A 26,455-nucleotide genomic window follows, 5' to 3' on the forward strand; every position below is an offset into this window, starting at 1 on the left:
AATAAAGAATGACCCTAGGCAAGTTTGGAATGAAGTCAGAGACCTGAATGCCATGAAAACAAAGAGCACTGACATCAGCATAAAGACACCCACGGGAGTGTTGACTGGTACAGAGGCAGCAGCTGCTTTAAATGAATATTTTGTTTCTAGCGCCCAGTATCCTGACAAGGAGGAACACACGACCACACCTATCGTGAACAGTTCCAGCCTCTCTAACTCGATCATACTTACACCTGTTACACCTGCTGAAGTTGCTCAACTACTCCTCAAAGTGAAAAACAATGTTTCTGCTGGGCATGATGATGTCAAACCAGAACCAATGAAATATATTGCGGATATTATCGCACCCGTTTTAGTTCATATCATAAACAGAATGTTTGAAAGCGGTATATTTCCCGATCTTTTAAAAATAGCCCGAGTGTGTCCTATCCACAAAGGTGGGAATAAACATTTAATGACAAATTACCGGCCCATTTCTGTCTTACCTGTCTTATCAAAGGTGTTTGAGAGTGCCTTAAACGTTAGAATGCAGAAATTCTTTAATAAATACAACGTAATCAGTGACATGCAGTACGGTTTTCAAAAAAACAAATCTTGTGAAGGAGCGCTTCTTAATATTAAACATGAAATACAGTAGACTCTCGTTAAACGGAACCTAAAGGGACCGGGAAAATGTGTTCCATTAAACAGGAGTTCCGTTTACTGAGAGATGAACAGGGTGCAGAATTCATGTACGAAACCAACCATATCAGATTCAGTTGTTCCATTTAAGCAGCAGTTCCGTTTAACAGATTTCCGTTTACTGAGAGCCTACTGTAATATCGAATATTGAAAATCGAATGTATACATTAGGTCTATTTGTTGATCTCAGAAAAGCATTTGATTCGGTTTGCCACAACTTATTAATTGATAAGCTAGAAAAGTATGGTGTACGGGGAAACGCACTCACACTTTTACGTAATTACCTAACAAACCGATATCAATATGTCAGCATAAATAACGACGTTTCGACATACGCTGAAATCACTACGGGTGTCCCGCAAGGTTCAATACTTGGACCTCTGATGTTCATCATGTATATAAATGACTTGTGTGATATCCCTGAGTCGCCACAATTAGTTATGTACGCGGACGATGCGAACATTTTCTTTAAAGCTGCCACTATCCCAGATCTCGAGTTAAAAGTAAACTACTATATGAAGCAACTGTCTTCCTGGTTACGACAGAATAAATTACAAATGAACACTTCCAAAACAAAATATATGATATTTGCCCCAATTAATAAACCGCGAAACTGCAACGCAACTATTGTTTTCGATGATAAATAATCGAGCAGGTGAAATGTCAAAAATTTTTAGGAGTGTGGTTTCAGGAAGATTTGGCCTGGAACACGCATGTCGAGAAAACTGTAACAGAATAAAGTAAAACTGTTGGTTGCTTATATAGATTAAGTACTCTGGTTCCTCCTTGGCTGAAAATTTCGTTGTATTACGCTCTATTTTACTCCCGACTAATTTACTGCATATTAATTTGGGGCACTACCACACAAAAAAATTATAAGAAGCTAATTGTACTGCAAAAAAGAGTCCTACGGGCATTTGAGGGTTATCGTGGACCTTTAGAAAACTTTAGAACGCAGCCTGTTTTTATAAAGTACTCTATGTTAAAGGCAAATCAAGTGTACTATTACAAGTTAATGCGGCACATCAAACAAAACAGGACACATTACATCATGGATGCACCCACCAACCCGCACTACAGCTTACGGCAACATCATTTGAGAAAACCAAAAATAAGAACGAATTACGGGAAACAGTTAATATGTTACCAAGCACCTTCACTAATCAATAGAATACACGAATTTCACGACGAAGTTATGGAAGCGTCAAATGAATTATTCAAAACATTGCTCATTTCACACAATATTGAGTTTGTCTGACAAAGCTGGTGTGTGTATTATCAATTTCCTTGTCTAAATTGCAAATTTTGGTTGTTGACTGGGGCAAAAAAATGACCTATCAGTGTATTATGTAGTTCTTTTTGTTTTGTTTTCTTCTCGCGATTCTAGTATTTTCTACTTTTTTGTACACATGTCGTTTTCATCTCGTGACTGTTTTAGTTGAATCTGTATGTACAGAATATTTTTATTGACTTGTGTGCTACGTACGGCCTGCGTGCCGAACTGTCGTAGGAGCAGAAGCCTTTGTCAGGCCACATGGCCTTTAGCTTCTGCTTCCTTTCTGTTGTAAACAGAAGAAATAAAGTCAATTCAATTCAATCTTGACTGTCCGCAAATAAGACAATACCATCAGCATAAAAAAGACCTCGAAGCTTCTGCTCAACCATCGTGCCGACCTGTTTGTGTGACAAATTAAATCCAATGTTGCTACCTTCTAGCGCTTTTTCCATCCTCACCATGTACAGCATGAATAACAGCGGGGACAAAGGACCTCCCTGTCTCAGCCCCTTGCTAATTTCAACGCTGTCCTTGCTACTTATTCCTTCCCATTCTATACAAACTGTATTTTCTCGGTATATTTCCCTCAAAAGCTGTATACAGTTGTCCCCTATGCCCACTTCTTTCAATATATCCCACAAAATTTCCTGATTAACGTTGTCATACGCCCCGGTGATATATAGATAAGCTATGTATAAGGGCCTGTTTTCTATTTTCGATATTTCTATACACTGAGTAAGAACAAACAGATTATCGTCTAACCGCCTGTCGATTCGAAATCCATTCTGAAGTTCTCCCAAAATATCATTTTGTTCTACCCACGCTTCTATTTTTAATTTTACTGCCTGCATCGCCAACCTGTATAGCACCGATGTAATGGTTAGCGGTCTATACGAGCGAATGTTATCCTTTTCTCCCCTGCCTTTATAGATTAAGTTCATTCTACTTTTTCGCCAACTGTCTGGTATTTCCCTCTCCTGTAAGCACTTTTCTACGGCTTTCAGCAGTGCTTCTTTAGTGTTATGTCCGAGTTCGTTAATGAGGCTAACGGGAACCCCATCTAAGCCCGGAGTAGTGCGCTTAGGAATTTTTCCTTCGGCCTTCTTCCAATTAAAATTCTCTAGTACTACATCTTCGTCGGTTGCACTCCTTTGCGTACTTTTACTCACCGGGGGAATCCCCTGGGCGACCTTTTTAAACGAATCGGCTGTTATCTTTCGGATGTAACCCAGCGCTTCATACCCTTCCAACTGATTTCCTCCTTCATCTACCAAACGTTGTTGCATTGTGACAGACTTCCTACCCAGCGCTTTTAGGTGCTCAAAAATATCCTAGGCGCGGCCTTCTTCTTTTCGCGAATCTCTGTCATCCAGCGTTCACTTTCACCTTTAATTTTTGCCTCGACTAATTTCTGCAGAATGAATTTTTGCTCTAAATATATTTCCCATATTTGGTTGACTTCGTCCTGTGGCCTCTTCTCCTTTTTTGCCTGTCTGTGCTCCCGTGATGCCTCACGTCGCTTCTCGATCGCCTCCCACATTTCTTTGTTCCACCAACTTTTTGGCTTTCTCTTTCCTTTCCAACGAATAGTTTTCTTCTCTTTTTCCATTTCTTTCGTGATTACATGTAGCAGCTCACTATACTTCCAGTCTTTGCCTGGTAGTTCGTCTACTTTTTCCTCGACTCTTGCGGCTATATTTGTTATTTGTTTGTCATTTAGATACAAGCTGCCAAACTTTGATTCTATGTTCTTATTTTCAGTTTTATATCCCATTTGTAATATTATGGGTTTATGATCACTACCCAAGCTGTTAATGCCTTCCTCGTCTATTCTCATCCCTCTAAGTTTGTCATATATTCCTTCTGTCATGAGACAATAATCAATGCTCGATTGCCTGTTTCCAACTTCCCACGTGATCTGCCCCTCACACTTAGGCCCCACGTTAACTATCTCAAGACTATGTTGCTCGCAGAGATCTAGCAATAACTTGCCATTGGTGTCTGAATAACCATCAAGGTCATGAATGTGAGCGTTCATGTCTCCTAGAAAGATTATTTCGGCACCATGACCAAATTCTTTAATATCGGTGCTTATGCATTTCACTATATCCAGATTCTTTTCTCTGCAGTTATTCCCCGTCCACAAGTAAGCTACACGTAGCCATGTTTTCTTTCCACCTACTGTGCCCGAAACCCATATGTGCTCTGAACACGTTTGTTTCACTCTATCCCATTTTGTTCTGCTATGAATTAGCATTCCAACACCCCCACCTCTCCTTTCTGATGTGATCCTGTTACATCCTTCCCAAATATAATTGTCAATATGTGGTGGCTCTTCCAAGTCTCTAAGGTGTGTTTCTGTAACCGCATAAACACCTATCTGTTCCTTGTTTAACTATCGCGTTAAAATCTGCTGCCATCTAGCGGCCGCCGTGCACATTTCCGCCATGTTGAAGGCTAAGCGCGCTCATGTGCACACACGGAGCGCACGTATATAGACGTGTGGCGGCTGATAGAAACGGCAATGCCGAAATATTTTCGTGTGCCGTGTTGCAGATTGAGGAAAGTGGGACGCTGAAAAGGGGTTTGCAAGAGACTAGCCTCCATATGTTAATAGATTTCCTTGCGGCCGACGAGAAGCAGCAGATCGTTCCGTTGCTCCGGCTACTGCTCACGACTAACGCCGTGTTTGCGTTCGCCGTTCTTAATAGATGGGGTATGTGACAGCATCGGCACTAATCAGTGAACACTCTTTCGTGTCATGCCGGAACGAGACAGTTTTCGCGCCCTGTACTTCCAGGCACAGACAAACCGGCTTCATGTACGAGCTCCAAAGCTGCATCGCAGCTACTCGCGCATGCCTGCGCAGTTGTTGATACCATTACGTTGTTTATCACATTTCGATGACACTTACATGTTAGGTAGCTCGTGCGCGTCATCGATTCTCAGCGAACGGACCGATTGTGCTAGAGCGTGCTCGCAGTTTGTTTTCGATTGTGAAGTTTAGCAAGGTAGCATTTGGTGGCGTGCTTTCGCGCGTACTGCTTCCCTGTGCATATTTTTCAAGCATTGCATGTGCTATTACTGCCTAATTCAGAGGGGCAGCCCGGACTGCTTGAACCCCCCCCCCCCCCTTTCCCCCACCTCCCGATTTCCTTTTTTATTTGCACCCCAAGAAGAGCATATAACAGGTTCTCCCAGCTGACACTGATTCCCCTTCTGAAAAATCCTGTATCCATCCCTGTGTCCTATGAAATGTTAACAGATGCTTGTGTGTGGCACATTTTGAAACTGAAAAAAAAAATGTTGTTACCACAAGTGTGTTACATTGGACCATGGGTGCGCGTTGGTTACGTGCAGACGTGGTTTCGCAAGCGTTCAGTCCGCAATGCAAAACTGCCTTGCTGCAACGGGTTGAAATTGTAAGGCGCTAGTAGGCCCTGAAAACGACGATGTGAATGCGAATATTCACTTTCTTACCAACAGCACTTTCTTACCATCATCGCTGTTCCCAGCCTCGTTGCGCGCTAATGCCTCCTCCGAACCATCCTACACTACACCCATGATATTGAGAGAGCTAACAAGGCTTCATTCGCTACACTGAAAACAGACAAAATTTATAACCAAGCGCAAAGCTTCATTCTCAACGACGACTGGCTTACATGTGACTCGGTGACAAACTTGTATCTTCTCGTTGCGAGGCAGTTCTTGACACGTAGTAATTGTCAACGTAAAAACTAGGAAATGCCGGTAACGTGTACAGGCTCGTCTGACGTTTTTATGCCCCGATTGATTGCTATCGAAGGAGATGCAAGGAAGAAGTTATGGCAGCGACAATACGATTCGGACACAAGCCTTCAACATGGCGTCGAATCGGTAGCTTCGTCAAACCTCCGACAGATGGCAGCAATTTTGCATAAGGTCTATAGACTATGTTACGTAAGGCATATGGGCGCCGCCATCATGGGCTGTTAAACGAATATTTTCTTATTCTTGTATCCCCTGACGTGCACTGAAAACGTCAGGAAATGCCGAATGCACCAACCCAACGGTTTTCATGAGTATACGCCCACCGTAACATTGTTCGCTTAGTTGTTCAAGAAAAAACACGGCAAGGTTAAGGCCCAGCATGGCGGCACCGAAACCCGTCCGTAAAATAGTCTGTAGCAACAAATTGTAATGTCACGCAAATAACGGCAAGCAGCTCGAAACTTGCGCGCTCTAAAGCAGAAAGAACGCACGAAAACAACATATACAGCACGAGCGCGAACTAACAACTGTCAGAATTGTTACTTCTTTGCGTGTGAGCAGCGCGTTCTTTTCGGAAACACGGCCGCTGCAGCGAGCGAAGTGACCTTCGTTCTCTGAATCGTCAACAGAAACTTGCTGTGAAAGGACAAGACGTCAAGCCGCCCCCATCACGAGGTAAGTGCGCGCACATGAGAGACACATCCTGTAGAAGCGCGTTCGCATCGCGACGCGCGGGGCGTCGACCTTTAATTTAAAGCGCGCCCTGCGCGCTCACCGCGCCATCTCGCTAGTGATAACATGAACATGCTAAAGCCACCGAGCTCCGAGTACCGCGAACGGTCAATGGTGCATATAAATAGCTTGCCGTTAGTAAGCTTAAGAACGTGCACTCTGTGGCCGAGTAGTTTCGCGCTGCGGAGCGAGAGGTCATAGGTTCGACTCCCGATAATAGAACTTTTTTTCTATTTTTTTTTCTTTGCCATCTGTTAGTGTATATTTTACAACGTCATATCCGTGACGTAAATAATACGTCAGTGGAGCCGCGTTAGACCCCGGCATAAAACACTTTCATGTTAAAAAGATTTTCTTAAGGCATTCTTCAGTATGGAAACACATAAGCCTGAAAAACCATTTCGCGTTAACGTATCAGAAAACGGCACGTACGTGGCAAAAATGTGTAGCGTTGTTTCTGCAAAGTAACCTTGGCCTTTTAGTAATACATGATCCGCTTCTCGTCAAAAATTCCGGTCAAGTTCTTGAGTTCATCCGACCCCGTTCTAATCAGCGCATGTGCGCATTTTCCATTGATGTAAAAGACTTGTACTATTCGCTGCCTCATGAATCACTTCTTTGTTGTGTTGAAGAGTGCATTAACAAGTTTGGTAGTATATCGTTTCAGAACAGTGCTGGTATGCCGTCTAGTATTATTTTGGAACTTTTATCCATGTATTTGAGAGCTACCTTTATCCAATAGGACGAGACGAACGACCTTCAAAAGGAGTGTATATGCATCGGGTCATGCATTGCTCCAATCTTAAGTGACTTGTTTTTAGCCAAGCACGACAGAACCGTTGGCGGCGACCTATGTGACAAGAAAATCACGCGCATTTTTAGATTTGTTGAAGACTTCCTCATTCTTCTTGACTGTGACCCCATGTCCTGTGCCCTAGACATCCTCAATTTCATCAAGGAGCGCTTTAAACGTCTCTCGTTAACTTACGAGTTGCCAACTAACAACACTCTCAGATTTTTAGACATAGCCTTCACTTTTCACCAAGACCCCACCTGTTGGGGTCTTGGTGAAACACATTAACACAAAGTTAATGTCAAGAAATCTAATTCTTCCGTCGCATGGCATTTCAAAAGTCACTTCAAGTGGGTTAAGACAGTCACGAAAAACGCTACACACGTTAGTACACTGATTGGCAAACTCTGCACATGTGTCATCGATAAAAACTAAGAAATCGTCGACGTACCTAAATACATTCACAACATTATATTCTTGCAGGCGCTCTTTTAGGTCCCTGTCTAATTCCGCTAGAAACAGATTACTTAAAACTGGAGCTAAGCAAGAGCCAATGCATACTCCTTGTTTTTGCAGGTACAGGGCACCATCGTACTTTATGAACGTTGACGACAAGTAAAATCTAAGTAATTCTAAAAAATTATCCACAGATGTACCTGCCTGTGTGCCGAATCTAACGGCACCGTACTCATCGATACATTTACCTATACATTTCAATACTGCTGATTGCGGCAGAGAATAATAGAGATCTTTTATATCAGCAGAAAACGCTTTTAACCCTAGGTCTTTCCGCTCCCTTACAAAACTTAACACTTGTTCGGAACTTTTCGTCATGAAGGGGTCATTTATGTCTAGCAAATTTAGTATCCTTGGCAGGTACACAGCACCAGCTTTTCGCCACGTGTCTTTCTCAGATACTATCACTCTGTATGGTACACCTTTTCCGCATCAATTATCATGTTACCACCGCCTTCAATGCAGCACAAACGCTACAAACGCGTTTCAAAGGCACTGCATTGAGGCGGTGGCGTAGGGAGGAGAGAGAGCGAACAGCGAGAGAAGGAGCGGCGAAGCACTGCACCTACCCTCTCCTACTCTCTCTCCACACACGCGGGAGCTCCGCTGAGCTCCCGCGATGCAAGCGCCCGTTACTCCGCCCGCACCACCTGCTCCGGTTGCTAGGGGCGAGGATAAGCGTGCGCGCCCGCAGCTGTTGCTATGGGAGAGGGAGTGAGAGCGGAGAGGCGCGCGGACACCGACGCCTGACATAGCCCGACTAAGAAATGCATTCGCATTTAAAAGGCACAAAATCCCGTTCGTCACGAGTACAGCAAGTGTACTCTATCAGATACCTCTTTCATGCGGCAAACATTATCTAGGACAAAGTGGCCGCTGTATTAATGACTGTCTCCGGGAACACTTGTGTATCGTCAAGAATGGTCGCGATGGTTTCCTGGCCATGCACTGCAGCACGTGTGGCTGCAAACCGCTTTTGCATGACACCGTTATCGTTGGAAAAACAGAAATAAAAAGACAAGACAAATTATCGAGGCAGAGAGGATTTGTAGATTAAGGCTGAACTGCGTCAGCACTCCCTCTCTCGGGCTTTGTCAAAAATAATTGTCTTTCCTGAGAACGTAAGATTTTCGCGCATGACAGTTGTGGGCTTCTTGAATGATTTGTTTGTTTTTCGCATTTCGAGAGTACTATATATGTGTACGCTCCTCAAAATAAACATTGCTGGAATTCAGCGCTCGTCTCGTCCCCTCTCTTGTCCTTTGTCAAAATTTGCGCTACGTGATCAGTTCGGAGCATTGTTTGCCTGGCGCTCCACATCACGACTGGACACAGAAAATGGCCACTCTTTCGTGCGCGCTTCGGGGTAGTTTTAAAATTCAAAAGGTAATAATAATATCTGCGGTTTTACGTCCCAAAGCCACGATATGATTATGAGGCACGCCGGGGGGCTCCGGAAATTTTGACATTCGGGTGTTCTCTAACGTGCACTGACATCGCACAGTACACGGGCCTCTAGCATATTGCCTCCATCGAAATGCAACCACCGCGGCCAGGATCGAACCCGCGACCTTCAGGTCAGCAGCCGAGCACCGTAACCGCTACACCACCACGGCGGACCCAACTGAAAAGCTCTAAGAGCGTCGGTCTATTTGGCGTTGAATTAAAAAGCATGCAAAAGAAAAACAAAACCCAATAATAATATCTTCCTTGATGCAACACCGCGATCACTTGTAACGTTACATTTATCCAATCGTAGGCTCGCGCTTTTTTTTTTTTTCATTTCCGCCCGCAACAGTTCTGGCAAGCGAAACTACGCGTTGGTGCGGTCGGCAGCGATATAGGCGTTATAAAAAAAATTACATGGTTGATCCCTCCATTATAGAAATCGGTATAGCACGAAAGTAAAACGTGTATTTACAGAAGTAGTTGAATGTTTACAGTACATGGATATAAGAGAGCTTGCACAACGTCTATTGCACCCACATTCACGCTTGGTAGCACATCTCTATCTCGACGACTAACGTCCATGATCCATGGTAATGTAATGTAATGTAATGTAATGTAATGTAATGCTTATGTAATGCTTTCGGGCCCTTAAGGTGTAATAAATGAAATGAAATGAAATGAAATAAACAAACATTTGTTGTAGCTGTAATAGTTAACGGTGAGAGCGCAATCGGAGAAAGCGGTGGGACGGCCAGAAGAGCGTCGCTGACTGGACGCAGCACTTGGGCATGCCCCATCCCGCCGCAGTTATCGAACACCACGGCGGGACTAGGGGGAAACGCAACGCTCGTCGTGTCTGCCCTCCAGCCCGGCTACAGTGTACTAAGCCCGGCCGCGATTTTTCTCGGGGCGGGCGTCGCAGAGCTATTTTTAATATGGATGGATGCTATGAGCGAGGCCGATGGATGGATGGATGGATGGATGGATGGATGGATGGATGTATACCGCTGTGCCCTTTAGATCGGGCGGCGGCTCACGCCACCTAGCCATAAAGTTAAGTACTATCACTATGTATTGAAGGATTACATTGCACTCGTGCCTTGATTGTAGCCACCAATCGGTTAGCCTCCTCCTGGTTATTTCTACTCGTTTAAAGTCCATTTTGCTTTCACTGTCCCTAAACCCCAATGCTTTGAAAAATTCCGCGCCATTATTTTGGACTGAAGGGTGAAGCCCTTTACAGAACATTATCAAATGTTCAGCCGTTTCCTTCTCCTCTCCACACGCACTACATAACGTGTCTGCTTGAAAGTTCAGTAGGTCTCCAGTGATGCTTTCGTAAGCATCCCCATTTTCCACATGTCCATCTCTCTTTCCTTCACCTTCTTCTTAACCGATGTTTCCTTTTGGCTTGGTATTCTGCTGTTGTCTAAATACTTGCTTGACAATTTTCGAGTTCGCTTCCTCCATTTAGTATCAACATTCTTCCTGTACAAGTAGCTGAAAACTTTCCTAGCCCAACGCTCCTCTCCCATTTTTCTCAATCGCTCCTCAAATTCTATCTTGCTGCTAGCTTCCCTGCCCTCGAACGATGTCCATCCCATGTCACCCCCTGATTTGGGGTATTCCCGTGTGCTCCCAAAGCAAGCCTACCTATGCCACGTTGTTTAATTTCCAATCTTGCTTGAACCTCTGATCTCATGCACAAGACCGCATTGCCGAACGTCAAACCTGGGACTATGACCCCTTTCCAAATCCCTCTCACAACGTCATACCTATTGTAGTTCCACAGTGCCCTATTTTTCATTACAGCTGCATTCCTGTTGCCCTTAGTCATTACGTATCTTTCGTGCTCCCTTAGGTACTCAGCCCCGTTGTTTATCCATACGCCCAGATATTAACACGAAAGTGTTTTATGCCGGGGTCCACCAAGACTTCAGTGACGTATTTCCGTCACGGAAATGACGTCGAAAAAATATACACAATCAGATGGCAAAGAAAAAAACGTACCTTTAACGGGCATCGAACCCACGACCGCTCGGTCCGCAACAACAGATGCCGGGCACGCTATCCACTGCGCCACGGTCACAGGCTCTAGAGGCTTTACAAACGCGCCTTTTAATCTACCACTCTCCCAATCGGCGGGGTGGTGTTGCCCTCTGGGAGCGGTAAGGTAAAGTAATTCGTAATTACTGCGGTCTCCGCGATAAGCACCTGCAACGCGTTACACGTCCGTCCCATTCTGCTCGTTTTCAATAGTTCAATTTAATCAATGCCTTAACACACCGCGAGGTGGCGACCTTTGCCCAAGCGTCGTAAAAGCGTCGGCCTCGCTCATAGCAACACGCTAATACAAACCAAAAATAGCTCTGCGACGCGCGCCTGCCTCATCTGGCTGTAACACCGCGTTCCACGCTCACGCGCTCGCCCAGAGAAAACTCGCAGCCGGGCTACCGGGGCGGCACGACGCGCTTTGCGTTTCCCTCTGGTCCGGCCGCTGTGTTCAAACACATTTTAACATGCCGCGGGATGGCGACCAAGTTCTGCGCCCAATATGCGACGCTCTTCTGGCTATCACACCTTGTTCTCTGATTACGCATTAACTGTTAACTACTACAGCTACCAGAAGGGTTTATTTAATCATTTAACATGGACGTTAGTCGTCGGGATGGAGATGTACCACCAATCTCAAAGTGGGTGCATCCACGTTAAACGGTGCTATAGCTGCCAGACATCAATATGCATTGTGCAAACTCTCTTATATCAAAGTACAGTAAATATTCAGTCACTTCTGTAAGGGCACGCTTTACTTTCGTGTTATTCCGATTCCTATGACGGAGGGATCAGCCATGTTTTTTTGTATTTATCCACTGTCTCCAGCGTGACTTCCTGTATCTTATGCTCACTGCCTTCATTATCATTAAGAATCATGATTGCCGATTTTTCCCTACTGAACTTCAAATTTAACCTATCTCCCTAATTACCGCAGATGTCTATCAATCCCTGCAGATCTTCCTTGTTGTCGGCCATTAATACTATATCATCTGCATACATCAATGCCGGTAATGACTGTTAAACGTGTTTTCCTTGCTTGGCAAAAGAGAGGCTGAAGCCGAGTCTACTCCAATCTAATTTAGCTTCTAATCCTTGTAGATACAGCATAAATAACAGAGGTGACAAGGGACACCCCTGTCAAAGCCCTCGGTGTATCTCTATAGGTTCGGATACCTGTTTTTCCCATTTTATAACTACCTTGTTACTTTTATAGATGTCCTTTAAAAGATTAGTTATTCCATCTTCCACATCTAGTGTGCCCAGTATTCCCCACAAGTCTTCTTGAATCACACTATCGTAAGCTCACTTGATATCTAGAAATGGCAGCCACAGGGGCCTGTGTTCTTTTTCCGCTATTTCAATACACTGCGTCAATGAGAACAGATTATCCTCCAACCTCCTTCATTTACGGAACCCATTTTGTAGTTCCCCCGGCACCCCCTCATTCTCCACCCATGTATGTAGTCTTTCCTTTACGATCTGCATCACCAGCCTGTAAACTACTGATGTCACTGTTATAGGACGGTAATTGTTTATATTTGGCCCCCTTTCCTTTATAGATCATGCTCATCCGGCTTAGTTTCCACCCGTGGGGGGCTTCACCATCCATTATTGCTTTGCTCGCTGCTGCTCTTAATGTTTGCTTAGAGTTTGGACCCAATTTCTTTATGAGCATAATTGGCATGCCGTCAGGGCCTGTTGATGTGCTATTAGGAACCCTCGTCTCTACCCTTTCCCACTCTCGTTGTCCCAGTGGAGCCACTGCGCTAATTGGTCTATCCTCATCTGTTAGGGTGCATGCATCGCTTCCTCGTTTAAATTTTTCTGTCATCATTGTGCTTATAAATTCCATTGCCTCATCCCCTTCTAGCCTAACCCCTTGGACTGTAGTTATAAACCTCTGTTCCATGCTTGTCTTATTACTCAGAGAATTGAGATGGTTCCAAAACTCTGCAGCTGCCTTTTTATCCGTTTTGTTTACTTCCGCCATCCATTGGGCCCCCTTTCTTCTAATCTTTTCATTGGTCAGATTGGAAGCTTCCCTTCTGCAGCTCAAAAAGTTACCCCATTTTCTTTCGACATCATCTTCCAGTTCACCCCTTTGTTTAGCATGCCTGTGTTCTCTGGAGGCTTCCTGACGTCTTACTATGGCTCTCTTAACTTCCTCATCCCACCAGCTCTTGGGTTTGTGTCCTTTTCCCGGTTGATTTGACTCGTACCTTAGCAAGCTCCAACTCAGACAGTCTAGTTAGATTTGTGTACGTCCACACTGTTTTAGTAACCTCAGCGATTACTTTCTCAATCTCTTTAGTTGCTATTTCTATTTGCCTTTCTGAATAAATATTACCCTGTGGTTGCTCATATTGCCTCCTTCCTATTTTCATTTCTCTTCCAAAACTCAGCTTGATATGTTTGTAATCACTACCCAAGCTTCTGGAACCATATTCATCTATGTTCATCACCCTTAGGCTATTATACATCCTATGTGACATCAGTGCGTAATCTATCGTCGACTGCAGCCTTCCCACCTCCCATGTTATCTGCCCTTCGCACTTCTCGGTACTGTTGCAAATGATTAAATCATGCCTTTCACACATATCCATCAGCATTCTGCCTGTTGGGTCAGTATATCCTTCCATATCTTCTATGTGCGCATTCATATCTCCTAATATATAATTATCTCGCACTCTTCTCCTAGTTCATCAATGTCCTTTTCTATGCACTGCACCATTTCTTGGTTTTCCTCTCTGGCTTTTGCTCCTGTCCACAGGTATACAAAACCCAGGAGTGTCATCTGCCCTGCCATTTTCCCTATTAGCCATAAATGTTCCCTGCACTCCTGCTTGACCATTTGCCAGTCTGTACTTTTATGAATACTAAATGCCCAGATACCACCCCCCTTTCTGCTGCCTTCTGTTCTATTGCAATATTCCCATGTGTAGTCCGGATTGCTAGGTGGTTGTTCCATGTCCCTAAGATGTGTTTCTACAAAACCATATACCATCAGCTTCTCCTCCCTTAGCTGCTCTTCTATCTCTCCCCACTTTAACCTATTCCTGCCACCCTGCATGTTAATATACCCTACGTCTGAATTTGCTCGGCCCTCGTGCCTACGTCGATTTCTTCTCCCCCGGACTCTACGTGTCTTGGATATTGGTGCCACTTTGAAATCGTATCTGTCTACACTGGTGGCCTCAGGGCACTGGGTCCCCCTAAAAAAGCTGTGGCTTGGCGACCCATCCTATTACCTACCCTCCTACCCCTGGCACCTCTGTAATGAATGCCATCTTGTGCAAAAGGGCGGAAGCCGGGCTCGTACTCGTCTTTGTTTACCTCCATTACGCTGTAGCCGAGCTGCCGGCTCACACCTCTGATGACACAGTTAGCCTCTATCACCCTCCTTTCCATACCGCCAGATTGCCCCCAGACTTCTGGGATGGTGCATATGGTCACATGCACACCCTCAGAAGCTTCTCGAAGCTTACGCACCCCATCCTCTAACTGTCTCTGAAGGTTCTGGCTCTTTCCCTTCAGGACATCGTTGAGACCAGCATGAATGATGACGAGGTTTTCACCCTCCATGCTGTGCCCTACTACTTCCTGTGCTTTGGCCAGTGCATCTGTCCTGCACTTTCCCGACTGGGCCTCCACTTTTACCCTCCTGTCTGCCTTCACTGTCGTAAGGACGCCCTGCTCGACTCTGGCTACATTGGAGTCCCCCACCACTAGGACCTTTCTACGGCCCAGTCGTTCGCTTCCGGCTTGCAATTGCTGTGATCCTGTTCGCTGAGTGTCCCCGACTCGCGATAACGAGCCCACTGCCGGTGCTCCTTGCTTTGCGCCGCCGGAAGACTGCCGCGCCACATCGCTGTAGCTTTTTCTCCTGCTGTCGCCTGTTCCTACATGTGCCACTGCAGCCCCTAGGTCCCCTTTCTTGCCTGTTTCTGCCTGGGATTCCGTGTTGCCCTTGCCTTTCGCCTCACTGCTCGGGACCGGAGTCAAACGCCATAATCGCCTTTACTCGCACTTCGAGCTCGGCCCGCCTTTCCCGTTCCTTCCTTAGATCGGCCTCCATTTGTTCTACGAGGCTGGCGGTAGCCTCCCCATGCTCACGTGCCTCTCCGAGCTGCGCTAGGAGCTCAATCCTCTGTTCTTGCTCCACCTTCAGCTCCCCTTCCAGCTCCTCAATGCAAGCTTCCATGCACTGCACCGCCGCCTTCACTTTCTCGCACAGCTTGCACACGAAGCTCGCCTCCTCAGCATCGGCTAGACTTGTGAAGGCCGTCTCATCTAGGTAGCACCAGCGCGTGCATTCCCCGCACTGCACGAGATCACTGGCGCCCGTGGTTTTTCCAGTCCGTTTAACCATCGCCCGCCCGACCATCGAACAGAACACACGAAGTTCAGTCTAACACCGTTAATATAACTAAACAGGCGCCCCCAAACACCCTACTACGGGTTAAAACTGCCGCCTACCCCGTTCACCACGTGGTCAACGTTACTGCAACGTTGCCCGTGGCGCAAGGTACTCGCGTGTTACCAAAGATGCACTAAACCGCAAAATAATAGTTCTTACATCAGTTATCCCTACAACCCCAACAACACAACGAGCAATATAGAAAACAAATAAAAGTAAAAAAAACATCGCTTTGTACGCTGCTCCTGCACCGTCCAACCTCCGCCTGCACCGTCCCTGCACGCCATCCAAACGAGACTTCAGCTGAGGTCGCCACCTGGCGGTGTGTTGAGGCGTTGACAAAACTGCACGTCTACTGGAAACACGCTGAATGGGGCGCACGCGTAGCGGCGATGCGTTGCAGGAGCTAATAGTGCATTACTTCACTTTACCGCTCCCAGACGGTGACACCGCACAGCCGACCAAGAGCACTCCAAGAGCAAAGTGTGAGATATAAAATGCGCGTTTGAAAGGCCTCTATAGAGTGTGGCCATGGCGCAGTGGATAGCGTGCCCGGCATCTGTTGTCGCCGACCGAGTGGTCGCGGGCTCGACTCCCGTTGATCGAACTTTTTTTCTTTGCCGTCTTATCGTGCGCATTTTTTCGACGTCATTTCCGTGACGGAAATAAGTCACTGAAGTCCTGGTGGACCCCGGCATAAAACACTTTCGTGTTAAAAGTGTTGGAGGACCCTTTCTCTTTTGCTAATTCTATGTGCATTTTGTGAATTTGTACATACCGCACAAGCAGGGATAACGGGGCGAGTGAGGACCATTCCTCGTTTTTATCACTGTCAGTGCTCGTCCCATAAACTTGCGAAATAATTTATCACACAATGACACGCTTCGCACATGCTAGTTATGCGGTTTGCAAATATTTAAGAATTAGAATATCCAAATAGGTGAAACAGGTCCTTCTGTCGGAACAATGACTGGCAAAATGGAAGATAATATGTACACAACTTGATAAACAATGAGAATTACAATTATAAGAGCACAAGCATACTCACACATAACCAGGACTAGTCTCGTAGTGCGTCATCGACGGAAACAACTCTCTAAGCATGCAAGCTGCCTTTGACTTGAGCTGCTCATTTGCGTTCTCAAGCAGCTGCGCCATCTCGGTTTTTTGTTGCCCACAGAAGCAGAACAGACAGCCCAACTCGCTTTGACATGGAAGGTGCACCACTCGCAGGGTAGCGCAAATAGAATAAACCAAACTCTTGCTACTAAACTGGAGAAGTGTTTCCATAAGAAGAATAGATTAGATTAACGGGCATGCTCCTACAACACTGCTCCAGATGTCAGGCGGAAAACAGAACAAAAAACTTGGAGGACGCTTGAGCTTCGCCTTCAAGAGTACAGCAATGCGGCGGTTTAGGCACGTTGGTATTCCATCTTGAAAAAACTATGAGCGCACAGAAAACACAGACGACAAAAAGACACACATATGCACACACGTAGAGCGCCTACGTGTGTGCATATGTGTGTCTTTTTGTCGTTCGTGTTTTCTGTGCGCTCATACACTCACAGATGTAGAGGGAGTACTGCGAGGGTAGAGCGACTGTATTACTCTCGCCAGAGTTCTTTAACGCCGTGGGGGAGTAGTGGAGAGTTAGCCGCGGAACTTGCTCTTTCCTTGAAGGCAGAGTAAAAGAGACCGCGAACTCTCTGCTACTCAGATAGAGTTGCCAATCCACGGAACTCCCGCCCCGACGTAGCGTGAACAGGGTCGGGAACTCCCTCCTAAGCAGGCGGAGTACAAACTAGCGCTAGCTTCTGGCCTACGCCGCACAGCGATATATAACTGTCTCTTAATCATAATCCTCCGAGCGTAGACGCCACAGATGTCACTCTAATGTGCAAGTTAATAGGATAGCTTTCAGTAATAACAAAAGAAGGTGTTTGTGATCGTAAACCTTTGGTTTCTGAAACGCCAACAGAGGCATGCTTCGAAGCCTCGAACATCGGCAACTTCTAACGCATCGCCAACTTAGTTTACGACACAAACTAATTGCCACTGGAATAAGGTAGACACTAAAGCATTATTGCAATAAAAGAAGAGTCGTGAGAAAAAAAAAAAAACGTCCGGCAGGAGGAATCGAACCTGCCACCATAAGATTCTCAAGCCGAGGTCTCTACCACTACGCCACGCCCAATGCAGCACTCTTGCCGTAAAAAGACTAGTCAAGACAGCGCTCACCGCATCTTTACGGGTCGCATACTAAAGATAGACGCGATCTTCCTTTTCAAATAAAATTCGCGTCTTCATAACACACAAAACAGCTGACGACCACGAATGACATTCAATAACCTGTATTTTCTCGCGCTATCGACGATACACCCGCACAGCGCCCGTGTCAGTGTACTGATTTGCATCTGAATCGATAGGTGCAACTACATACATAACCGATCGCCAAACACCAAATTGAACGTGCAAGAAAGTATGCCATCATGTTAGTTCAACAAGGCGTACTAATTGACAAGTCTGTGTCTGCGAAGTGCCGGCGAGTGCGCCCGGTGGCTTTCGGTGGCTGCCGGGGTGCGTTTGCTGAAAGCGGCGTCGGATGCCCATCGCTTCTTGTACGAACACCGTACGCAAGAAAAAATGGTTCATTCAGGTTAACCGATACTAAAACTCTACTGTACACTCATTTTTACACGTCGGAATTGCGTATCCTTAAACCCAGAAGCGCCGACAGCATGTACACACGGACTCGGCAGCTGCGCTAGGCCTACCTTCGCTGGAAGTCGTACGGGTCATATTAAGTGCGACCGATCTCGGCGCAAGTGGCTGACGAAGGTTGAAGAATGCGCATTTTATCGTCGAAAGGTTTGAATGCATTAAAATGCAACCGAGGTTGAGCGAAAGTGCGAGAATCGCCAGAGATGCGCTTGCATTGTGGTGATGTTGACCGGCGTTGCTTTTCTGGCGTACGTGCCGCGCCTGCCGCGGCACCGCATGTCCGAGCGGACGCCAGATCGTAACGTCGTAAAGTATTCATCAGCCAGCCCTGGTAAAAGATCGCCGCAAGTGCATTTGTAAGCGCGTGACTACAACTCTCAGATTTGGGCATGAGCGGCTGTACGGCATTGAGCCGATATCATAGAGTCCCAGCTGATATTTGGAATTTACGAATGAAAACAGTGTTGAATATTATGCTGTTTTATAGTAAAAGATCGATGTGCCAACAGTATCACAATAGATCATTAGATATTTACACGTGTTCCATGTATATTTGCTGTGTAAATACGCACAGCAGAGCTGTTGCCACTGGCACTGGAAGGGGGGCCAGACATCATGGATATATATACCGGTTACCGGGTGTATGGTTGTGTGCAGCGCCAGTAGTGCATATGTTCAGTGTTGCTGTGTTGTGTATGAATGAGTGTGCGGATGTGAGTTGTATATGTGTGAGGTAAGCTTGAGGCGTTTCAGCCAGGTTCACTGTTACATTGTAGAAAACGTACGAAGGATTTCTTTTTTTCCCCTTTTTTTTTTAAACGTTAGTCCTAGCAGCAAGAGTGATACTACTCTTGGAGGGAGTTCATGCACTCTAGCCCAACCAGCATTGTAAAACTCTGCGAGGGAGTAGCGCAATTCCAGCCGAGAGTCTATGTACTCCATTTCAAAAGCGTGACTTTACTCTGGCGAGGGAGCTTGTTCACTCTGGTTCAGCCAGAGTACCAGAACTCTGTCGAGAGAGCATGCCTACTCTGTGCAGCAGAGAGTTCCCAGCACTCCTTAAAAGGGAGTGAAATATGGGACAAGCGTTTACTCTCGCAAAGAGAGTTGCTAGCACTCTCTTGCCGCTGTGAGTGTAGTTTTTTCAAGAGTAGAACGCGACAGCATAAACGGGCCCCGTTCACATCGCCTTCCCGTTCGCTACCCTCGCTTCACTTGTCGGTGGACACGTCTACGGTGCCGCAAGGAAGGGAAACGTCTGTGCGCGTAAGATTGGCCGTTTCAAACTATCCTAGAAAGCTTACAGCAAGTACAGTTGCGAAGTTCCCAGCACGCCGCAATTCTTGCTTTTGCGAATTGGTGAAGTAGCCATTACGCGTCCTTGTTTTTCGAATACGCAGGTTCCACTGTGTGTCTCATCTCTGTCCGCGTATTCAAAGCGCATCCACATCGTCTCAAGGCAACCCGCGCAGCTGAACACTTTGTTGATGCTCTTGCTGACAATTATGATTTTAGATGCGAAGCATCTTATGGCGGAGTTCAATCCGGCGGTGGTGGTGTGCGACGTGACCACCCTTACTGCGCATGCGCGAACACTCTCCACACACCTCCTCTCCACACCCCCTCTCTACTCCCCCTTTGAAACGCGGGCTCGACATGCCGAAAGGCTGCTTCGTATCCCCCTTCAGCGGGATATGGTGTATTATGTCTGAGCGTCTTGTAGTGGGTGGGCCTTTCAACCAGCCGCTCGTTGCGCAATTCACATGCTTTTGTGCCTGGTGTAATTCTATGCTTCTGCCACTCAGTATTACATGCGCTAAGGAGGTTCCTCGCTCTACATGACATTCGTATAGGTTTTTTTTTTTTTTCGAGACAGTTTCAAGCACAGACGTGACTCTGAGGTGGAACATCTGCTTGCTACGCAGAAGGTCTTGGTTCGATTCGCACCCGGACTGAACACTTTTGTTATGGATTCATTTGCACCTATCTAGAATTTTCGCTCACGGTCAACAAGGCTGACGGCGACACCGAAATTTCTGCGAAACGAGCTCTTTAGCGCTATCGCGTTTATACAAAGTGGAAAATATCGCACGTATATTCTCCTCCCAAAACTTTTTCTCACTAAGACCAGAGTCCTTCAATGCTTTTCTGGTCACGAAACTCCGCCCGCAGTTTCATACAGGGACAGTGACGGCCGCTAGGGTCGCCGCGGTCAATGCGGGGGCATTCGCGCGCACGCGCTGCGCTCGGCTGAATGCTGTGCCGGTTCGAGGCAATGGTATGACCTGCACCAAACCTCAATATTTCAACTACCACTCATACTTCAGCTCACATACGATGTGTTAGTCGCATACGCGTGTAAAAAACTTACTTTAGCGTATTTATTGTTTCTTTTTTAATATGAAGGCTGCGACGGATACAGTCGTGCCGACACAGCAATATTAGTTGTATATTTTGCTCCAGCGAGGTTCCTTACCTCAGGCAGTGGAGCACGAGAGTATTTATTCAAGCACGGGATATTTACCTAGACTTGTCACACTGCACAAGCCTTACAAACCCACCAACCGGCAAACTGAAGTCTTGTAGCCAGCGCCGATCCCGCTACTTACAATCAGGCCGTCTACGCCGCGGGAGTTTAACACGGCCGCATTACAAAAAAAAAAAGCTCGACATTCCTGTGTTTACAGTTTATGTAAGCTAACTTCACTCCGCTGCAACCTACCTCGCAGAGCTTCGGCAACATTTGAAATCGGGAGTGACGAAGCTTTCGCACGGTATAACGTCCGTGTGCCGCGTGAACATCAGCTGATCTCTAGGACCTAACCTAGCCTTAACTCCGAGTTTGTAACCATGTTTCGTCTATTTTCTACGAGTAACTTTCACAATTTTAAGATACGTGGACATTGCACGAGCGAAAGTGTGTCGCACTTCACAATATGCAGCGTCGCAAAGGCACTCGGGTATCTCCACTCTTCGCGCTCGTGGTACCTTCACAAATCACAACATGCGTTACTTTGACTGCTTAGATGGACTACGTCTGCACCGTGTGATGCAACGATTTTCTTAATGAAGACTGAACACGGGAGACTTCATTGACTGAAACGAAAGCGCGTTTCCTAATCTAGTGAAAATAAGCACATGTGTTCACAAGCAGAGCTCTGTCGCGCTTTCGAATTACTCAGAACGTGGAAAATGTAACACGGGGCAAAAATACCCAAAAACGTGTCAAGCTGAGCAAACGTTAATGCCATTTATGTCCATACTTCACTATAATTGCTTATTTCAATGCGCATGTTTGAGAATGTCCCACTGTCGAGCCACTAATTTACAGTAAGTAAAGCAAGAATGCTACAACTGAAAGACAAAGATAGAAAAACTTTTATTGGAAAAAAACCTCAGAAAACAGAAACCTACGAGCGACACTTTCCTAGCGTAGGGAAACTCTCTGCACTACCAGTACATGGAGGGAGCAAGCTAATGCAAAAAACAAGGAAAACTGAAGTACAATATAAAAATTTTAAAAGAAAATTGGCTTAGTTGCCATTCAGTCAATAAAAATTGATAAAAAATGCATTTTTTTAACAACGGCAAACAAGAGAACCATGCAAAGCATTTAATAAGCTGGAAAGAACCTAAAAACTATTCTAAAAAGACAGGGCATGCAAACACGGACACAAGAAAGAAGTGACGCCACCACAAACGGCGTATGTGGTGTCGTGACTTCTTTCTTGTGTCAGTGTTTGCACGCGGTGTCTTTTTAGAATTAACACTTGCCAACTAGCTCAGCTCTCTGTTATTTTAAAAAACTTGCAAGCTGCGAAAGAAACAGCGCCGGCCCGCAACTTTGCCTTCTCGCGTTGCAAAGACACATGTTTTCCGTTCACTGTGAAGCCGTCCGTTCGAATAACGTCGGTGGTGTCAGAATGTTTCTCGCACACTCTAACGTGTTCACAGTCGAAGGTAAATTCGCCAGCTTCCTGTCGCGGTATTGCCCGTTTCTATTCATCCCTCTCATCGCCGTCCCTCGGCAAACTAAACAACGACACCTTTCCGCTCGTACCTCTGTAGCCGGAGCGACAACCCGCTACACAGCAAGTCTTCAGCAACGTCACTCACGTATACCCTCCATGTCCTTGCACGCATTTCTCACACCCGTCAGTCACACAAATTAAGAAACAACGAGGAAAACTGAACGCCGATGCCGCCGGATTCCTCGTGCCCCCAGCTCTCCCTACGCAGCGAAGCTCTCCTAGCGCCACCCCGCGGCAGCTGCAGCGACACAGCGAGCTCTCCCCATAGCGTTACGGAGGAGTTTAGTGACCAGAAAAGCATTGAAGGACTCTGCTAAGACCCATTTACTACAAGACCAAGAGCAATTTCACGCGGCACTTGAATATTCATTAGATTAAGACGCAGCTCATCGTGATCAAGGAATGCAACCTTCAGTGACGTGTACATGAATGTAGTTGATTTATCCAGTCATTCGTATAATGTCCAGGTGTAACTAGTTCTTAGTTGTCTCATTGTAACCGAATGCAGACCACCGAATATGTTTACGCACACAAAAAGCTCATATCGCTCCCAGCACACATATTACATCGAAATTTTAACTTGAAATCACTGCCTGTAAACCATCGACAGCAGCCGCCATTTTGGCATGAACTGTGCAACCTCCGGAAGCCACCAAAGAGTTGTCTGCTTTGAAACAGTGCGATAGCCTGCCGGACGCATTCCTCTGCCCACTCTGCTATGCACAGACCCCGCACTGTGCCCACAATTCCTGCACTCGCGTGAGCAGCAGAAAGCTGACATTTAGGATGATCATTTCAAGGACAACACCCATGCTACAGTACTGGCACATGAAATGAAGGCACACTTGCCGTTCTAGGCCGTCCGATCTGCTTCTCCTACATTATGCAAGTGTTTGTATCCTTAAAAGGCTAACGATTCTGATACACTGAACTGCATATGAATAAACAAGATGACAGCGAAATACTTCCTGATCTCGCCTCCAAGTATACAGAGCAGAAAGGCCAGGTCTTCGAGGTCAGCTGTTCTTACCCGAGGCACTGTATGCGGTTGTGTGAACCACCGGAAGCCCTTCATGGTTGTATCGCTGATTAACACCCGAACTGTGACATTTAACATTGCATACGAAAATTCTCTGCCGCATAAAATGCAATCAAAGTTTGCAAGCTTACTGTGGGACGCCTACGAGTGAAGATACAATGCACAATTCCCACAAGATGACCTTGAATTACGTTTCAAGCGCTATCTGTGCTTGGGGTTACATCCGGCTTTTTCATAGAAGACGGCGCAGAAAAGACATCCACTCTTGCATTCTGGCCAACCTTGGTAAGGTAGAAATGTCGCAAGACAGCTAGTCGGTATGCATCCATCGCAAGAACAGCGCGATAACCGAGGCGTTTGCGTGTGTTTGCACAACCTGTCTTCTTAACATGAATCGAGGCGAAGCGCACAGGAAGGTAACAACAAGTGCTGACTTTCTGAACTGAGCTTTTAATCGAAATTAGACACAGTTATATACAAAGCAAAAGTTCGTAGTGCATGCGCGGATATGCACCATAACACGCCCATGACATATCCTTCATGATATTCCTAGAAACTTTCTCGTGTAGGGTCACCGAAGCTTCACTGACACACAGTTGCTACAGGTTCCAGATGTGCGCCACCTCAATAAGATCACGTGTCATTTCTCTCCTGAGTGCATTTGAATGAACTACAAGTGGAGCCAGAACATGGGGCATAACCGCGCTGCCATTCATGCAATGGCAAGCTTGAACTAGCCGGGCATTTCAGGGAATCATGGTTCTGCCTTAATCGCACGTTGAGTCAGTGCCTTCTCTACTCCGCATATACGCGATTGCATCAGTGCGGAATCGAGTACAAAACACTGAGGTTGAACCTCCAATATACGTGTCACACGTCCGAGTGATTCTAAAAATGCGCTTCGAGAACATGTGATTTTCTTATACTAGTTTAAGCCAAGCGTTAGTCCGGCTAGAGTGTGCTTCGAAGCCCAAACAGGGTCAATACACTTGTGGCGTGGCGATCGGTAGTCTACAATGTGTCGTCGTAGTTGCGCTCAGCTCCGCCGAAGTGGTGCAGGCGTAGAATGCCCGTTTCCCAATCAAAAGGCGCTGGTTCGAATCGCAGCGGTAGATGGTGGGTTTTTATTCTTAGTGTCGCCTTTTACAGCTGTATTGGTTTTCCTTTCTTTCTTAAAACTAGCTTCAGTTGCTACGTGTTGCTTCAAAAAGTAACGCAAAATGTGAAGTAAAACAGAATAAATTTGACAGTGAGCGTAGTTATTTGACGCGCCACCACCCGGGATTCAACAAAAACGTAAAGTATGGCCTCCGATATTTTCCCGAAGAATTAACATTTTACGATATTTCACATTTTACGTTACTTTTTGTGGCAATACGTAGCGACAGAAGCTAGTTTTAAGAAACAAAGGAAAACCAATACAGCTATAGAAGGTGACACTAAGAATAAAAGCCCATCTGCAGCTGCGATTCGAAACCGGGCCTTTTGAGTGGGAAGCGAACATTCTACCCCTGCACCACTTTGGCGGAGCCGCGCGAAACTCCTAAAAGACGACACATTGCAGACTACCGATTGCAGCGCCACAAGCGGATTGACCCTGTACATTGGTGCGGCGGCCGTTCCGAGCACTCCCGGCCTGTTCCCGTGCACTCTAGTCCGTCCGTCGTGGACAAAGAAACGTCGCGGATCGATGACGTCCCTCGCGTTGCTTAGTAATCCATGGCGCATCTGTGCATAGCTTCGCGCTCGCTTCGCTATCTCACTATTCAGTCCTTGCGTGACAAGGCCGGCTAATTGGCTGAAAAATGCTGAGCGTGGCTTGCTCAAGTGGCGCAAGGCTAGAGAAGCTGATCGGCATCTAGCTGGCCCGAAGCTGAGCACTACTGGCTAACATCCGGCCCCACTGCACTCGTCTCTGATGCGGGGCCACCTACAGAGACTGAAGGCGGGCTTAGAGTGACAGAGTCTGGGCATCGCCTCATGACACTTGGCAACACGTAGAAAAACCTTCGCAATGCCTAACAAAACTGAGCAAAACATACCAAAACCTAGCATAACCTCGCAAAGCTTAGCTTAGCAAAACCTCGCAAGGCCAGGAAGGTGCCGATCAGCTCCTCTGCTCCATTATAGTGCAAGCTAAGCCCAGTTTTTTCCTTCTGTATTTCATGTTGCCTCTGCACTCTGCAATTTGATGACTCGTGGGCCATTGAAGGTACACAAATAAATGCATATATATCAGGGGAAGGGCAGCCTCAAAAATAACAAAAAATGAGCCACTCAGCAAATATTACCTCATGATTTGGGGAAGCTGAGCAGAGTATCCAAATGTGTCAGGAAGCCAGAACTCCTTGCACCGAGTGCCAAACTCTTTCTCGAAGAAAAGTTGTCCGTAAAGGAACTGCCGCACAAAACTCTCTCCACTTTATTGGAAGGAAAGAGAGAGTGAAAAGTGCAGATCAACAAAAGTGACACACCTTCGCCACAATAGCACCGCAAAAGGTAAATGTTGCAACAGGGCATCCTAATTTTTAATTAGGTCGTATAATGGCTACTAATATTTATAAGCGCTCTGGGGAAACCACCGTTGTGCCAATTAGAGAAAATACAGGCCACCGCAGCAATGACAGTTTGGGGTGTAGCATAAAAAATTGCGCTTTGTAGAAAAATGTACAAATCTAAATATCCGCTAAAATGAACAAATGCTGGTTTCGCATTACAGCTGCAAGAAAATTACAAAAGGAATGCCGCAGAATGCTTCTTCAAAAGAAGGAAAGAGTAAGACATCATAACAACACCACAAAAATGGCATGAAACTGGTTTGAAAAACTGCCATGATGACAGCACTTAGTAATGTGGCTTTCAGTCAGCAGCAGAGAAGTAGCGTCAGCACAAAAGACTACTGGTACCGCCACTCACAGGGTCCCTCACAGTTCATCAGAACTCGCAGGGTCCCTTACGCACTCGCGTCCGCAAAGGTGAAAGCAATACCGTG

The 26,455-nt window shown here is 46.1% G+C and overlaps 1 protein-coding gene across 1 annotated transcript in view; it reads right to left on the bottom strand.

The window, feature by feature from the left end:
• Positions 1-26,455, bottom strand: part of LOC119394566 (alpha-mannosidase 2C1-like) — a 343,801-nt gene that overhangs the window by 150,289 nt on the left and 167,057 nt on the right. The window contains 1 exon segment of the mRNA XM_049416109.1: positions 25,755-25,883. Within this exon segment, the coding sequence (XP_049272066.1) occupies positions 25,755-25,883 (129 nt within the window).

Source organism: Rhipicephalus sanguineus, chromosome 5 (assembly GCF_013339695.2).
Source record: "Rhipicephalus sanguineus isolate Rsan-2018 chromosome 5, BIME_Rsan_1.4, whole genome shotgun sequence".
Classification (NCBI taxonomy): Eukaryota; Metazoa; Arthropoda; class Arachnida; order Ixodida; family Ixodidae; genus Rhipicephalus; species Rhipicephalus sanguineus.